This window comes from Hyaena hyaena, unplaced genomic scaffold (genome assembly GCF_003009895.1).
Source record: "Hyaena hyaena isolate Hyena2069 unplaced genomic scaffold, ASM300989v1 scaffold_3, whole genome shotgun sequence".
Classification (NCBI taxonomy): Eukaryota; Metazoa; Chordata; class Mammalia; order Carnivora; family Hyaenidae; genus Hyaena; species Hyaena hyaena.
The window spans coordinates 6321973-6338944 of NW_024080635.1; the positions used below are offsets into that span (position 1 = coordinate 6321973).

General features: G+C 47.4%; 1 protein-coding gene and 1 long non-coding RNA gene across 3 annotated transcripts in view; one reads left to right on the forward strand and one right to left on the reverse strand.

Annotated features, from left to right (window-relative positions):
• ARID1A (AT-rich interaction domain 1A) overlaps positions 1-16972 on the reverse strand; it is a 69668-nt gene that overhangs the window by 10856 nt on the left and 41840 nt on the right. For both annotated transcript variants that reach the window (XM_039231105.1, XM_039231098.1), the window contains exons 5-11: positions 6517-6757; positions 6146-6235; positions 5415-5582; positions 4384-4696; positions 2511-2656; positions 2302-2411; positions 882-1091 (exon numbers count right to left, since the gene is read on the reverse strand). In XM_039231105.1, the coding sequence (XP_039087036.1) occupies positions 882-1091; positions 2302-2411; positions 2511-2656; positions 4384-4696; positions 5415-5582; positions 6146-6235; positions 6517-6757 (1278 nt within the window). The remainder of the gene's footprint in view (positions 1-881; positions 1092-2301; positions 2412-2510; positions 2657-4383; positions 4697-5414; positions 5583-6145; positions 6236-6516; positions 6758-16972) is intronic.
• Positions 11812-12509, forward strand: LOC120231195. The gene is made up of 2 exons (XR_005528285.1): positions 11812-12007; positions 12114-12509. It is a non-coding gene; the product is annotated as an uncharacterized LOC120231195 (long non-coding RNA).

The following is a 16972-nucleotide window of genomic DNA, read 5'->3' on the forward strand; positions in this document are numbered from 1 at the left end:
CCCCCGGAGCTAAGCCACAAACTCAGACCCACCAGCAGCCTCCTGATCTAATGACTACGTAACGCACATAGGAGGAAAGTTTGCAAGGCACAGCGTTGCCTCAACTCTGTGCCTCCTGGGCTGAGTGCAAAGCAAAACTATAAGGTATCAGAGCTGAGGCAGGCTCAGGATGGAGTTCAGTCCAGGTTTCCAGCAGATTAATCCATTCACTTAAATATCCCACATGGAGTAACTAAACACAATTTCTCTACCTACTTTGTCCCTCATAAACTATTTCTATCAAATAGTTCCTGAAATCCCATCTTCACTGGGAAGTATCCAGGAATGAAAGGGTCAACAACTACTATGGCTACTTCTGTACTATCTCACAAACCAATTTCAGTGGCAGAAATCTTGCTGTAAGCTTTGCATAGTATTTCCAGCTTCCGACAATCTAGCAGAATACACACTATCCCTACTTTGTAAATAAGGAAAGTTAGGACTCAGAATGGCCATACACCTTGATTAAGGTGGCATATGTTGTTAAGTGGCTAAGGAAGAATTCAAAAGCAGACCCCTCTCTCCAAGCCATGACCTTGCTTGCAATGCCAGACTCCCTCCCATGGATTCAGAAAGTCCACATTTTCCATATCTTTGCACTCCAGTCCGACCCTAGACATGTGGTAAACTCAATGCTAATACTTCATACTACCCAGGGAGGTCTCAGCCTCTTGCCTTTGTCTTATTTTCTGGAAGCCCTGTGCTTCCAGTCTATCAGTACGTGCCTCAGAGAGCAGGAGACGGTGAGGTCCCTGTGGGATGCTTTGTGCCAGGCGAAGCCACTAAGTAACTAGAGAAAGGCTTGTTGAAACCACAGGGGAAGCCAAGTGCTAGGCACTCACCTGAGTCAATCCACCAATCTCCTTCACAGACACATAGAGGCGATAGAGGTCCAGAGGTTTCCTACCCACAGCAGGCAGATTTGTCATGCCCATGGCCTTCTCCTCCGTGAAGGCCAGATAACGGTCCACCCACATCTTCCTCTCAGGCTCACCACCCAGCTCATACAACTTGGTGATCTTCTCATTGGTTGTAGTAGAAGAACTGGATTTCTGGAAGGGGCAGGTCAAGATTCATAGGAATTGGTCAGATTCAAAGCCTATGCTAAGGGTCTCAGAAGTCCCTTGATTAGGGTAGTAGTAAAGCTTCTTATTCTGGGGTACCTTGCTTTTGTTAAGGTCAAAAGACCAAATGGGAGCTAGAAATTCTTCCTGTAAGGGAAGGAAGCTAACACTGACTATATATTGGGTGCTGTGCTAATAAATGCCTTTACATATTAGGCATTATAAACTATTCTCCTCTTAGAAGATAAGGAAGCAGGCACATGGAGGCCATTCCTAAAATCTCATAGTTTTCAAGCAGCAGAGCCAAGTGTCAAGCCCTTATTCACCTCACGTCAATGTCACTACTACTCCCCTACTATGACCCAGGAGCCTAGGCATGCTTTTACAGACTATTTTCAGAGAACTCAAGAACTCAAAAACGTGATCTGGAGACAATGGGATGGACTAAAATGAAAAGAAAGTTCCTCCCTCAAGAAACGAAGGGTCTCCTACCTGCCTGAAAGGCTTTGGATGTTAATTATCCTGCCCAAGACAGGAAGACGGCTAAAAGGGTCTGAGAGCCAGAGGTGAAGGTCCACTGGAGGTGGCCGCTGTATATTTTTACTTTGTCCTACTTTATATAAGATGGGGGAAATGGGGTACGACAAAGGGCAGAAATGTTTCAAATGACTCTAACACTGAGCAGGTCCCCAGACTGCTTCACAACCCAATAGATAGCACACTCAGGACCATCCTACAGGGAGGCCAAACAAGGGCCCAAACCCCACCTCCCTCATCTCCTTCTTTATTGAACACAGGGCACCAACCATTCCTGCTGCTCTGAGTGAGGTCTGGGAAGAGAAGAGGAACTAGTTGCCCATGGCACATACCACCTATCAATGCACGAGGACAGGGGGCACAGTTTCACAGAGGGCAGTACAGAGACTTCTACACTGCAGGCCTGGCATTTCCTCTATTAACAAACAACTGTGAGAACACTGTGTTATTTACATCAGGACCCTTTAGGCTAAAACTAAAATCTAATTCAATGAGCTATTAGCCTGGGAATCTTCATGATTAGAAGAGGCAAGAGCAGCCTTTTCTGAGATGATCTACTCCGTGACATAAATAGAGTCTAGTCACCCTCTTTTCTTTTTCTTTCCTATCATTGGGAAGGATGGGACAGAAGGTTGAGAGGAGTCAAGATATAAATCATTACCTTGGATTTGGATTCTGTCTTGGGTGTCCCATCTGCCTTGTTGTTCATTTTGGTGGCTGGAGTTAACTTGACATCCCCAAGGCCCATCATCTCTGGGCTGGCTGCCATCCCTACATAAGAGAGGAAAAAAACCTCTCAAGCCCAACAAATTTGTGACAGGAAGATCATTCTAGAAGAAATTCCTAGAGTGAGCAAGAACTTGGACTTACCTGCTGAATTGTTGGCCATGGTTCCACCCATGGGATACGGGGGTCCCTGAGGGTTGATCATGCCAGCCATACTATTAATCCCTTGTCCATAGGGAGGTCCAGTTCCCATCATGCCTCCCTGATTCATATTGGGGTAGCCTGGTGGCCTAAGGAAGGAAAGATGGAAAGTGTGAGAGACACTGAGCTTTCACACTTGGACCTGAGTTAAATAGAGTTTGCGAGCCAAGATTATCTAGTGAGGCTTCTACAAGGAGAAAGTTTGAGCTTCCCAAATGAAAACCATGTACTACCTGACCTAGATATGCCCATCTTCTACCTCCCACAAAAGGTTCTAAGAGGGTTTAGGCTGCAAACAGGACACCATAAAGCTCAATTTTAAAGGATCCAGTCGTTGAAGAAGGAAGCCCTACAGTGTGTCTCTCTAAGTACTGCCTCCCTCGGAGACACTTCCAGTGTCAAAATGTGTTTCCAGGGGCGCCTGGGTGGCTCAGTCAGTTAAGCGTCCAACTTCGGCTCAGGTCATGATCTCATGGTTCGTGGGTTCAAGCCCCGCATCAGGCTCCGTGCGGACAGCTAGTTCAGACCCTGGAGCCTGTTTCAGATTCCGTGTCTCCATCTCTCTCTGGCCCCACCCTGTTCACGTGGTCTCTCTCTCTCAGAAATAAAACTTAAAAAAAAAAAAAAAATGTGTTTCCATACAAGGACCCTCTCTATATCAAAGGCCTAAATTAAATGCTCAACTTTACCATTCTTTGTTATGTCAAATCCCAACCAAACTGGACCCCTCACAGCATGGCTAGCACCTGGAAGTGCTTTCTTTCTTTTTTTTTTTTTTTTTTTAATTTTTTTTTTAATGTTTATTTATTATTGAGAGACAGAGACGAAGTGCCATCGTGAGAGGGGCAGAGAGAGAGAGGGAGACACAGAATCTGAAGCAGGCTCCAGGCTCTGAGCTGTCAGCACAGAGCCCAATGCGGGGCTCGAACTCAGAGACCGCAAGATCCTGACCTGAGCCGAAGTCGGACACTTAACCGACTGAGCCACCCAGGCGCCCCTGGAAGTGCTTTCTTGATGGGCCTACTGCAAACCCTACGGTTCCATCACTCTTCCAAGTACTACCAAATTCACCTCTTTACCGTCAATCACCCCATTCTACCTTACTTCATCAAGAGTCCCATAAAACAAGTCACTTTAAGAACTGGAGCCACCAACAATGGGGTGCATGGACACAGCCTTCAAAAACTAGTAGAATCATATTCGCTGAAGTGAACAGCCACCAAATTGAGTGGCCAAGGAAGAATGGATGAATCTTCAAGTCATTAAACCAAATCACATGAGCTCTCTGCACTTTAGGACCAGACTCAAACACAAAGAACCATACAGAACAGTAGAGAAACAGCAAACCACAACCCTCCCATCCTCTTATTTCTCACACGACAGATCCAAGTCATGTGTATCATTAAAAATCCTTTTGGAAACCAAAAAACTAGATTGACACAAGAAATGAAGAAACTCTGAAGACTTACTTTACTCATCAAAATAATCTATGTTTACATATAATATCTGGTCATGTGAAACTTGATACCAAGTGCTTAAGAATCAGCACTTCTGGATCCTCTGTCCCCCGGCTCTCTCTGCCTCTCCCCACTGGTTCTCTTGGTTCTCTCTCTCTCTCTCTCAAAATAAACTTAAAAAAGAACCAGCACTTTTGTTGTGTATTTCACTGTAAGGAAATCCAGCTTTCGAAAGAGCTCTCAATAAAATACACGTTTACCAAGATGGCATGGTTTAGAACCAGAACTGTCTCAAGAACCTGAATCACTTTACAATTTATTTCCTTGTGCTGACATTCTCTTCACTTCCCAGGCTTTACCTGTTTTGGATAGAGTTGGCAGCAACATGCATGGCGACAGCAGTTTCTTGAGTTTTCCGGTTCATGCCCCCCGGTGGGGGACACATCCCTGACCCAACCTGAGGTGGCATATTGGCCATGTTAGGGCCATAAGGCCGGTTGCCCATGGAGGCATGACTCATTCTCCCTGGAGGGAGTGTGCCATAAGGTGGGATGCCAGGCTGCCCATGCATCTGACCTCCAGCACCCATAGGGTTCATGCTTCCAGCCATGCCCGCACTGGGGTAGTTAGCATTGGGCAAGGCATTATAGTTTGGCTGCCTGGGGTAGCCTCCTGTGAGGGAAAGAAGAGAAGACACAGAGACTTGGTTAGTGACTCACTAGCAACTCCCTAATCTTGCTTAGCTCTACAACTCCAAAGATCATAAATGATGGAAATCACTCAGTATTTGTTTGGTCTGGTAAGAGACCAACTTCGTGGCAGCCTTCACCCCATTAAAGAGAAAACAACAACAACAACAAAGGTAGGGGGAGGCCAGGAACATATGAGGGCAGGCCTTCACTGGACTCTCATCTTAAAGACAGCACAGCACAGCACAGCACAGCACAGTGCAAGGCTGGCTGGCTGGCTGGCTGGCTGGCTGGCAGGCAAGGCTGGCTTCGTTGTTATCCGAGCCCTTAAACTCTCAGAACTCTTTCCTTCCTACATGGGCAACCTGCCTTCTCTCCTATGCTCCGTGTAAGACATTCAGTTTTACATCTGTCCAGGGCTCATTCTGAGCAAAGATACATTCTATAAGGACTAATTTATTTTAATTACCATTAAGTGTCTGTGCCCAGTCTTGTGTTAAACACCTTCTCCCCATTTTACAGCTGAAGGAGAGGCTCAGGGACTTTCCCAGGATGATAGTCTTGCCCTCTTTTAGGGCCTGGCTTTGGTGCATTTAAAGCAAAGGGCAATCCTACTCTTGCAACCCAGACAGCAGCATATTAGACAAGGAGCTGTCTTCTCCTCCCACCTCTCTGTACTCCTAACTGGGCAGTATACTCACCCTGTGGGCCGTACTGACTCCCCTGGGGACCATAGCTCCCCATGGAGTTCTGCTGGTAGGAGCCCATGCCTGTGTGCATCTGTCCACCCGAAGGCTGACGCGGAGATAAGGCCGAGCCGGGCTGGGGGGAACTGTACTGGGGCATCTGGGGGTTCCTCTGCATGTAACCTATTGTGGGTAGTGTCCACAGAAGTTATTACCTCAGTACAATGAGAATTAATGTGCTCCCTTATCGCGGGACTTCACCATCTACATTTTCTTTAGCAAATACTTGCATGAAGTCTCTTATATGTTATTTCCTATATAATTATGTGCGCTTTTAGGGACCCTCCAAATTGACACAGCCAGTAACCAGGGCATGCCAACTATTTCTACTAAATGGGGGTTTGAAAAGACAAACAGCAATGACAACAAAATGGTACGTGATTTGAAGGGTAAAGATTTGATGCCAAGTCTTCGGTATTTGCCGACCAAATGAGGTACAATGTAGGGAGGAATCCATCAGAACACAAACATCGAGGAACAAAGACTGGCAGGGTGGGGGGAGTGGTCCGCGCAAGGTGGAACAGAATTCTGGTGCCACCAACATGGTCAAGCCCACTCTAACTTCACAATTTGCTGCTGGGATCGTCCTAAGCTTCCTGGTCACACAGCCCTCCAAAAGCTATTACACAGGACAACCAAATGGCTCCCTTAGACCTCTGCACCTCCTTGAAAGCCCAAGGTCTCACCTCGATCTTGGGCAATGCTCGATTGGTTCATGGAAGGATGCATGATGCTGTCCGACTGGCCACTGGGTGGCCGAGGTGGCATCTGGTTGCCTGCTCCAAACAGAGAAAGAAGCCAATAGTGGCTAAGCCTGGAAATTCTAGCTCAAAGGTCATTACAGACAGAAACGGCTCCTGGGCAGGCCAATACCAATACCACCTCCCGATACCACATATACAGAGGGACCCAACCAAGGGGCTCCCATCTCTCTTCTTCAAATGCTGAAGGGAAGCTTTGCAGACATACTCTTTGTGGCAGTGGAAGGCTGCGGCTCCTGATATCATTGGGAGCTAGTCCCCTTTCCCTCTCCCCAAAGTCCAACACTTGAGGGTACCTGGCACTGCAGCAGGCGAGAGTGGTCCTGAGCGAGACTGGGCAACACTGGCGGGAGAGCCAACAGGGGACGGGGAGGGGCCTCGGATGCCAGGCAGGTGAGGGGAGGTATGAGGAGAGAAAGGAGACTGAGCTGGATTACTCTGCTCTCCTTGGCTGCTGGAAATCCCTGATGTGCTCACTCCAGGGCTCAGAGCTCCTTCTGTCCCCATGGGGAGATCATCTATTGAACCAGACAGATCCTGAAACATACACACAAGGACATGGATTAGCAATATTAGGCAGAAAGGCTCTGCTCTTCTTTCAACAGTCGTACTATACAGTTAACGTTTTCCTTAACCAACCAAGAGCAAATACACTGCACACGTTACACAGTCCTGATACTAAAGCTTACAGATGACAGTCTATTCAGAGCCAGATAGAAAATATTCTATACTCTGTGGGCCATTAGTGCTTGTAACAACTACTCAACTCTGCCATTATAGTGCAAAAGCATAATCAGATAATACATAAACACATGGGTGTGACTTTTTTTTTTTACCCCCTCCCTGTGTTCTAATAAAATTTTATATATATATAAAGTAACTGGCCCATAAGCTGGGGTTTGCTGACCCATGGTCTATCTACCAGAAGCAGATCATCTAGTACCTTCATCTTCTTTCCTGTCCCCAACACCTACAGTCATAAGAAAGCTTCTCTTTCAGTGAGCCTTTAGTTTTTTTTTTTCCAATGGAGAAACTTTTTAAAACACTGCCAGGACGGTACCAGGAGCTAGCTACAGTTCCACTCTCCATCAGGTTATTATAAAGTACATCCACCAAGGACACACTTGCTCCAAGTTACCATATAATAAACTTAAAGGGTAGGAGGTGGGAAAGAGATGTATTGTACATGAAAGACAATTCCCCAGCTGCCAAGAAGGTCTGGGTCTATATTCCTGACAAGTGACAATAGGGGCGAACAAATGTTTACCAACCGAACAAATCCAGTTTTTTGTCCTAGCTGGTTTTTTTTTTTTTTTTAATTTTTTTTAATGTTTTATTTATTTCTAGGAGAGAGACAGCACGAGTAGGGGAGGGTCAGAGAGAGAGGGAGTCATAGACTCTGAAACAGGCTCCAGGCTCTGAGCTGGCAGCCAGCACACAGCCCGACGCGGGGCCTGAACCCACGAACCGCGAGACCATGACCCAAGCGAAAGTCGGACGCCCAACCGACCAAGCCACCCAGGCGCCCCCGTCCTAGCTGTTTTTTTAGTGAGGACTTGATGTTTACTGGGGGGCCTTGCTTGCCTTGAATTAATCAGTAAAGAGTTCACTTTAGGTCAGTAAACTCCAAGATTAGCAACCAAGAGCTCAATATGAAAAATATTCGCTACGGGAAATGCATGCCCCTCTGCCCCCCCGCCAAGCCTCAGCTTCATTCTCTAGCAATACCACTGGTTCAACACCACACATTAACTTCAAGCTGGGAACTAACTGTATCCTGAAGAAAGAATGAGAGCTTTGGGTATGATTTTCCTCAGGTCTAGGAAAACTCTTAATACTCAAATGGTTAAGAAAGAAGTTCTCTTAAAGAGACACATCTGAAGAGAAAGGAGATCCAAAACGGCCTGATCTAAATCTATTGCTATTCCCACAAGCTCATCCCAGAAAGAGTAGTTCGAGAGGACTCTGACCCTGGAGTCTGACAATAAAATTGAAGGACAGAGGGTACCTCTTAGGCTCTCCCCCCAGTATCCAGGTTTGTTGGACCTTCCACAAACCATGGGTTACTTCACTAAGCTGGGAACACTTCTGATGAGCACTGTGTGAACAAGGCTTGCCCTGAAGGCAAGGCAGGCACATAGGTATACTTTTGTATAGGTGTCCAGCTCTCCAGTGTTAGCTCAGAAAGTCAGAAAATTCTAGCTTTCCTCTAAGCAGCAGACCTAGAATACCATAGCGTGCTTTAAATATGCAATTAGAATTAGTCCCACGATGGAAGAGAACTCAAGAAGGCCCTTCTCCAGGTAACACTAGAATGTCTTCCCTTCCAAAGAACTAAAGTACCTGTAGCTATAAAAAGCCCGGGGTTCATTCCAAGCAAAGGAGGGTTCCACCCCCATGTTGAGGGCTAAGCTATACCAGGGACACCTGGCTTCTGAGCCCAGGAGAATAAACTCAAAAGAGGCAGCAAGAAGACAAGAGGAGCCAACTGGGTAGGCCTTGAGAGCCACTTGCTAGGCTCTGGTCTGTAACAGAAACCACAGCTCAATGCTCTCTTTTACAGGGGCCAGTAGGTTCCCTCAGCATTCCTTCCTTCAGTCTCCATTCCTTATCAATCTGCCCGCTTCTGGTAATAAGAACTACTTGCTTACAGAAAAAAGAAACCAGTGTATTTTGAAACAGAATAGGAATCAAAGGTCCATCCAGAAGAACTTGGTTCTTTTCAAATGGCTTTGAAAAATTAATTGTTTTGGGGTGCCTGGGTGGCTTAGGCAGTTAAGTGTCTGACTTCTAATCAGGTCATGATCTCAAAGCTGGGAAGTTTGAGCCCGGCGTCGGGCTCTGTGCTGACTGCTCAAAGCCTGAAGCCCGCTTCGGATACCAGGTGTCTCTCTCCCTCCCTCTCTCTCTCTCTCTCTGCCCCTCCCCAACTTGTGCTCGCACTTCTCTCTCTCAATAATAAACTTTTAAAAACCCTCTTAAAAAAAAAAAGTGTTTTGAACATTTTTGGTTTTAATTGAGCAAGTAAAACAAATACTCTCATGATAAAAACAGTTCCTGGGTGCCTGTGTGGCTCAGTCGGTTAAGCGTCAGACTTCAGCTCAGATCGTGATCTCACGGCCTGTGAGTTTGAGGCCTGCGTCAGGCTCTGTGCTGACAGCTCAGAGCCTGGAGCCTGCTTTGGATTCTGTGTCTCCCTCTCTCTCTGCCCCTCCCCCGCTCTCTCTCAAAAATAAACAAACATTAAAAAAATTTTTTGGCAGCCCATCAAAATTTTCAAACAAAAAAACAGTACCAACAGTATAGGTAAAGCCAAAGTGTCCCTTTGCTCTCTTTCTGCTGCCCTCAACTGAAGAACCCCTGCTCAACTTGGTGTATATCCTTGGAGATCTTCCGAGGAACTTAGGAGGGGGACAAAAAAGGAAAAAACCCAACAACAAGCCACCAGACACTGCTACAGGTTGGGCAGGGCCTATGGATGCTCCTTTAGCCACAACTTCTGTTAAAAACCAGGCTCTCCACAGACCCACAAGTGAATGTGCTAGTCCAGCTGAGACCCCAGGAGCTTGAAGAAAACATCAGCAGCCCCTGTGACAGGGCTCTCAGGACCCTGGAGGTACCAGTGGTGGCAGTGCAGAGGCACTCTGAGGAGTGCTGTCAGTTTTGGTAAAGTACCCTGAGCTCTTTGGAGGAAAAGTGCTAAATAAACCACTGTCAACAGCAGCCCCACTTGGGCTGGGATGCCAGAGCACTGAATAATAGTAGGGACTGAAGCAGTACGAGAATTTTCTTATCTCTCTGATTTAGTTGGTTGGGAGGCCAATCTCTCAAACTGTCATTTCCAGCAGATGGCAACTGGTCAGCACGGGGGTAGTTGATTTAAAAATAAATAAATAAATGATTTTTTTTTAAAGGACCCCAATGTTAGCATAGGAAGAGACAGTTCATTTCCCATTTGAGCACATATGCCGTGCCAGGCACTTTATGGAATCCCTTCATTTCCTACCACTCTCCGTTAACACCGTTAACATGTGAGGATGAGCACGCGGATGCCAGAGTGATTGGGTTACATGTCCAAGTCATCCAGCAAGTAAGTGGCAGTCACGAGGTTGTGAACCCAGGTCTGCTGAACTCCAAAGCCTGTATGTTCTCTCGCTCTCTCTCTCCATCATGCTGTGATACTATATGGACTGAGGGAAAATCGCCACACCTCTGTGTTAGGAGACCAAGGCCTAGTTCTTGGCACTTATCAGTTGTTGCCTTGGACAAAAGCTGGCAACAAGCTGGGCTTGATTTTCGCAGTTATACAAAGGAGGACTGGACACATCTGAGTTTGGGGTACCCCTGGGGCCTATGCATACAAGTCCACTGGCACCATATGGTTGGGGCCATATGGAATGTGCAGTTACTAGCAGTAACACCCTGGAATGAGAGATATGACAACACATGAGCCGCATAAGATCTAAGACATATCAATCAGTCTCAATGGCTAATCACAGCAAATGTCTTTATTGGGAATCAGGAGGGACTTGTTGGGGAGAAGACTCCAAAAGAAGTCTCTCCCCTCTATCTACACACATAGATACTGCCCTGAACTCCATGTCCCTTTATTGCACGGGACACACCTCTGCTTTCTACCCTACAAAAAGCCAGTTTTTCAGGTCTTTTGTTCCACAAAAAGCCGGATGTCTGGTTGTTGAGTCAGACCTCAATGTGCCGAGCAAGTCTGGCTTTCTACAACACACCTCTCACACAGGCAGAGTTCAATCAACCCAAGCCCCTATTCTCCCTGGTGGGGGCCACTTTTAGCATCTCAAAACTCAGGGTCTCAATTCTTCCTAACGGGCCCACCTAACAGGTACCTTCCAGGAGGTCTACTAAAAGAACTGCCCCCTAAGTGATGTCTCTTAAGTGGAAAGATCTCTTTCCCCGGCGTTAGCTCTCTTCCAAGCATAATCCTGCTGAGAGACGGGAGGTGAGGATCAGCCCACTCGGTGCCCTGCCAGTTCCAAGGAAGCAGCAGGGCCAGGGAGAATTTCCTCACGTGTTTCCAACGTGTTTCATGCATTTTATTGCTCATCTACCATGCAGATCAAAAGCGCTGGAGCAGGTCCAAGTATTTCACACAGAATCTCACACTCCAGGCTGGCTACAGCCCCGAAAGCCTTCGTTTCTTCACTTGAAATACTGCCCAATGTTATTTTGGGATGTGACCTGATAGAGGAAGCCCACAGGGACTCCATGACGATAACCGTTCCAGCTGTGATTGGTTGCCCAGCCCCAACAAGTGCCAGCATGGGTTTGTCAGGCTCTGCTGACAAACAGAACTCGGCAGCTAACACCTTCTCTTCACACCACAACAAAACCATGCCTGAAATCACACAGTCCATACCTCACGGGGGGGCGGGGGGGTGCAGCCAGTGGAGTGCGCTCACAGGAAGGGCTGCGAGTTCTAACATGAATTGACTTGCCTGATGAAGTATTTTCAAAGCAGGAAGATACCAGATCAGGGTTAGAGAAGGGGGGTTCAAACAATCTCCTGTCAGAGCCTCGGGATGACATCAGTTCATTTTGCTGCGCAGATTAAATAACATCAACAGGCAAGTCTCAAGAACACGCTCGAGGAAATGCTCAGATTCAGGGTTTTCTCATACATTTGGCTGAATCCTTGAGAAATGGAGCTTTTGTTAACCCCCAGAAGGAGTTTTTGTCTTCTTTCAGTTGAGAAGAGCTTTTGCCAAGTTGTGTAGACTACTGGTGAGGAAACCACCCACCCAAGAGAGCCAGGTAAATCCTACATACACACTTATAGGGTGTGTGTGCTGGGTGGGGGCGGGGGGAACCTTGCAGTGCAGCCACACTCACTTAAATGACTTTTCCTTGAATGAAACAGCCTAAACACACAGCCTGAAATGACCAAATCTGCACTGGCATTTGTCAAGTGTTGTTCCGGGAGCGCACCTAACAGATCCGAGGCCATGGCGGGCGGCTGCTCCCGTGCTGGAGCATGGGAGGAAATCCTGAAGAACACAGAAAGGGCTGGGAGACCTGACTCTTGAAGAAAGGCAGACAGCAGGGAAGGAGGCAAAAGCTTGGACAAACTTCAAGGAAAATGGGAGTATGGCAAACTTAATTACATAGGAACTACTTAAGGCAAGTGAGTTGGGGAGACCTCGTTTTCCAGAAAAACTTCCTTAAGCAACTCGACTGTCAAGTGTCAGGGGACAAGAGGCTACCTCAAACGCTTCTAAAAAAAAATCCACTATAATAAAGCTTCAGTTGTACATTCTGTTTTCCTGTCTTTGGTAAATGGCAGAAAGGGTGATATGACCCACCACAGATTGGTAGGGATTCCAGAGTTGCTGCCATCCCCGCCCAGAGAGCAGGCTAGCTGGTGCTGGCTGGAATGCCAAGTACAAATTAATACACAGAACAAGCTGCCTCTTACTACTGGTGGTACTTTCTTTTCTAAAATTTTTAATGTTTATTTAAAAAAAATTTTTTTTTAATGTCTTATTTATTTCTAGGAGAGAGAGAGAGAGAGACAGTGTGAGCAGGGGAGGGTCAGAGAGAGAGAGGGAGTCACAGACTGAAACAGGCTCCAGGCTCTAGCTGGCAGTCAGCACAGAGCCTGACGCGGGGCTCGAACCCACGAACCACGAGATCATGACCCAAGGGAAAGTCGGATGCTTAACCGACTAAGCCACCCAGGCGCCCCTTAATGTTTATTTTTGAGCGAGCAAGCAAGAGAGACACAGAGGGAGACATAGAACCTGAAGCAGGCTCCAGACTCTGAGCTGTCAGCACAGAGCTTGACCGGGGCTCGAATTCATGAACCACAAGATCATGACCTGAGCCAAAGTTAGATGTTTAACCCACTGAGCCACTCAGCAACCCCATACTGGTGGTACTTTCAAGTCAGGGGCTAAGTAAGCAAAGTGATTAAGAAGGGGAAAGGCAAGGCAGAGGGGATGGCACCATCATTTTAGCTTAGGACAAAACACCATCTCCTGCTTGAACAACACCCACTGTTTGGAATGGTAGAAACTGCTCTGGGAAAAGCTAAGAGAACTAGATTTCCTAACCCCTACCCCAAGTTTCCCAAAACCCCCCACCAAACTCCCTCTTCTCTTTTTCGACAATAGGCTATTGTTCTGGGGATAAGGGGACATTTCTTCCTGGTACCTTCTGGCTGCCCAGTAAAGAAGGGTCAGAACTCTTCTGGTCTCCAGAATGCTTTTTGGGGGCCCACCTCCAAGAGGAAACCCCCTATATATACACACACCAGAAGTCATAAATCAAGCTCAGGGAGACCAAATCTCCAAATTCAAAGGATGCTGGTAAGAGGGATAAAGCAAGTCTCTTTGTAACTCCCTTTTGAAGGGAAGCAGAACTGACACAAATATGTGACTCTCGTGTGTCTAACTCTCAGGTACGTGGCTGACTCACAATCATCTTCTGATACAGGCATCCTCCGTGTTTTACCAAAGCAGGAGCTCAGAAGTTAAATGACTTGCCAAGGACAAAGAGCTATTAAACAGGAGAACTGGAGCTCAAACCCACGGTCCTCGGATTGCAGAGCTTGTGCTCTTTCTACTGTAAGGGGGAAGCTTGCCACCGTGTGAGGCGAGGCTCCACGCTCCACACAAGGCCTGGTGACAACCTGTCTCTGGGCATGCTGAGCAACTACCTCCATGGCTCTAACAAGTTAACGTCACTAGGCCTTGCCTGGCTCCTCTGTAGAAGGGAAGACTAAAACTAGAGAAGTTAGCTCTACTAGTCTGCAATGCCACGTAGTCCCCTCATTCCTAGCCGCTCTTCCTAGAAACCATTCTTCCCCTCTAGACCTTCTTTCATGGTTAATTTCAAATTGGCCCTTTCATCTAGAACTCTCTGAATTTAAACTTACCTTTGCTAAAGGGTACAGTACTTTTTCTCACCTCTGGGCCTTTAGAGGGGTACTTAATATACAGGCGGTAGGGGGAAGGAGAGAGTGAATGAGAATCTAGGGAGAGGGGCAGGAAGTTGAGTCCCATGAAGGTAGGTGTCTGGTCTCTGCTGGTATTCGTACTGAATGTGCTCTAATACTAGGATCAAGCACAGGGGTGTGGCCCAGAGAGAGAAGTCAAAACATGCCTGGCCTCTAGATGGCCTCATCTCAGGCGATTTCAAACCCTGACCCAGCCCTGCAAGCAAGCAAGCTTAACCCCTGCCCACAGCTGCTCTCCAGCAGGGGGGCACCAGAGCTCTCCTCTCACACAGCCGGGTGGCCCATTTCCCAGCCACCAAAGAGAAGTGGGTGAGAAAACCAATTACTTGAAGCTACAGGTGCAGCAACTCTGGAGTAAAACCATTTATTTTTTGAGTTGGAGACTTCAAAGATAAGAACAGCTTTGTGGGAACAAAGCCTCCACAGTCCCAGCACGACTCCTCTGGCCCTTCACCCTCACCCCACGGGCGATGCTCAGAGTCCCTCCGAGGGCTCCTCTTGACCTGTGCGGCAAGACTGGTGGCACTGTGTTGAATCTGCTTGTGGGACCAGAGCAGGACCAGGCTGAATCCTCCTCTGTTATTAGTGACCAGAAAAATGCCAGGCACACAAAAAGACAACATGCTTCATAAATATTACTCAATTAATAAAAGCATCCTCTTTAGACCCAGTCTCTATTAGTCTTCTCTCTTTCGTTTAACCTTCACCCCCTCAGTAATCCCATACCCGAGCTCTAGACCTCCACATGGAGGGAGAGACTCTTGGATGCCAACATCACGGGAATGAACCCTCCTGTCTAAAACTGCCAAGTACAACCCCGAACAGGCCCTGACCACTTGGGCAAGAGCTCCTGACAGAACTGCAGTGCAGAGAAGGAACGCCTGGAAAGGAGGCTGTCGGGAGGTGGGGCTCTGTGTCACTGGAGAAATTTCAATCTAATTACAAAAATGTAAGAACCTGCTGTTCTAATCCACCTCGGCAAAATCTCTTGAGGTAGCTCTGACCCTCTGGGTGGGGGCCGAGGGCGTTTCTGAGGTGAAATGGGGGGGTGGGGGGGAGACCGTGGGGCTGCCTGCGCTCCTGCGGCGGGAGCCCCTGCAAATGGCAGCCTGGGCCACTGCAGCAGCCATTGATTTTCCAGGGGTCGATCGATATTCTGCTCCCACAGATCTGCTTGGCTAGAGGTTTAATCACACTGAGTGCTTCTGCTCAACATCTCCCTTGCATTTCCCCCTCCCCAAACCAATAAAACAAACACCAAACCCAAGGAGAGCCAGCAACGGGTAGATGGTGCTCCCCACAGCTGGCCCTCACCCCCAGAAAAATTCTGAATATCAGCCCCGAGGGAGCCAAAGCTACATGGGCAGTCTGCAGGAAGCTGCGGGGACAGACCCACAGGTGCCAGGGAACCTTTTAACCCACTGCTCGACACTCCCATACAGACTCTTCTAATAATCCCAAGATTTTACATTAAAATCCCTGGGGAACCTGGGTAGTTTAGTCCATTAAGTGTCCCAACTCTTGATTTTGGCTCAGATCATTATCGCATAGTCCTGAGATTGAGCCCCATGTCAGGCTCTGCGCTGACAGTGAGGAGTCTGCTTGGGATTGTTTTCCGGTGTGTCATAGTCCCCACCAGGAGTGTGTAACACCATGTTACCTACCTAACCAGCCTTTGGACACACCCCCCCTCCCCTGCAAAGGCTTCTTTCTCACTTGGGCCAGGAGAGAATGTCTTAACTAATGAGAAATCACCTCTTGGCCAAAAATGTACAGTGTTTTAAGGGTCACTAGCTAATGGACTCAAATCTGAAAGAAAAAAAAAAAAAAAGAAACTGGGTCAGAGCTGGGCCTGAGTCAGAGCAGTCAAGAACAGTGCATATTTCTGGAATAGGGCTGTTCTAATCCCAGCAGGAAACAAGTGCTGTAAAGCTTGAGAAAGCAAAGAAGTTAGGAACTCCCTACTTTCTGTTAAGCATTTTCTGTTTGGAAAGCCAACCACATAGACCTTGTTCCACCATGATCATCAGCTGAAATCCTAGAACTTGAGCAAGGAGGAGGTGGGGGAGGGAAGAGGAAAGAAGCACAGAAAAGAAGGCAGAGTTCTAGATAGGAGAAGTTTAAGGGAGGGGCGCCTGGGTGGCTCAGTCAGCCTGGATGACTCTTGATTTCAGCTCAGGCCATGATCCCAAGGTCCAAGTCTTTGTGGAACCTGCTTAAGCTTCTCTCTCCCTCTCCCTCTCTCAAAAAGAAAAATGGGTAAGGGAGAAGGGGTGTGGCCTCAGGCTTCCACCTCAAGCAGAAAGCAAGCAAGGATGCAATGTGCACAACTAGGGAAGGCAAGGCTGGCTCAGTGCCGCACACAGCTCAGACAAAGGTCTAGGGAGCTCCAAGGCCACCTCCGTTTGGTATTTAAACCCCCCAAATTTATATTTGCCAGTGGTCTTCTCTACCATGGCCTACTGGTCTAGATAAAATCCAAAGATTTGGGGGAAGGTATGGAACAAACAGATCTGAGAGTAGAGAATGGATAGCGTCTTAACCCAGAAAAGACAGCCAGCTATCTATTCCAAAGGCCTGAAAACCAGAACTCTGAACATAGGGAGAGAGACAGTCAAGTTCTAAAAGTAAAAGATGAGGGGGGGAAAAATATCCAAATATTCTTTTTAAAAATTTAAGTATTAATTTTTATTTTTGAGAGAGAGAGTGCGTGCGTGAGTGCACATGCAAGCAGGGGACGGGCAGAGGATCCAAAGCAGGCT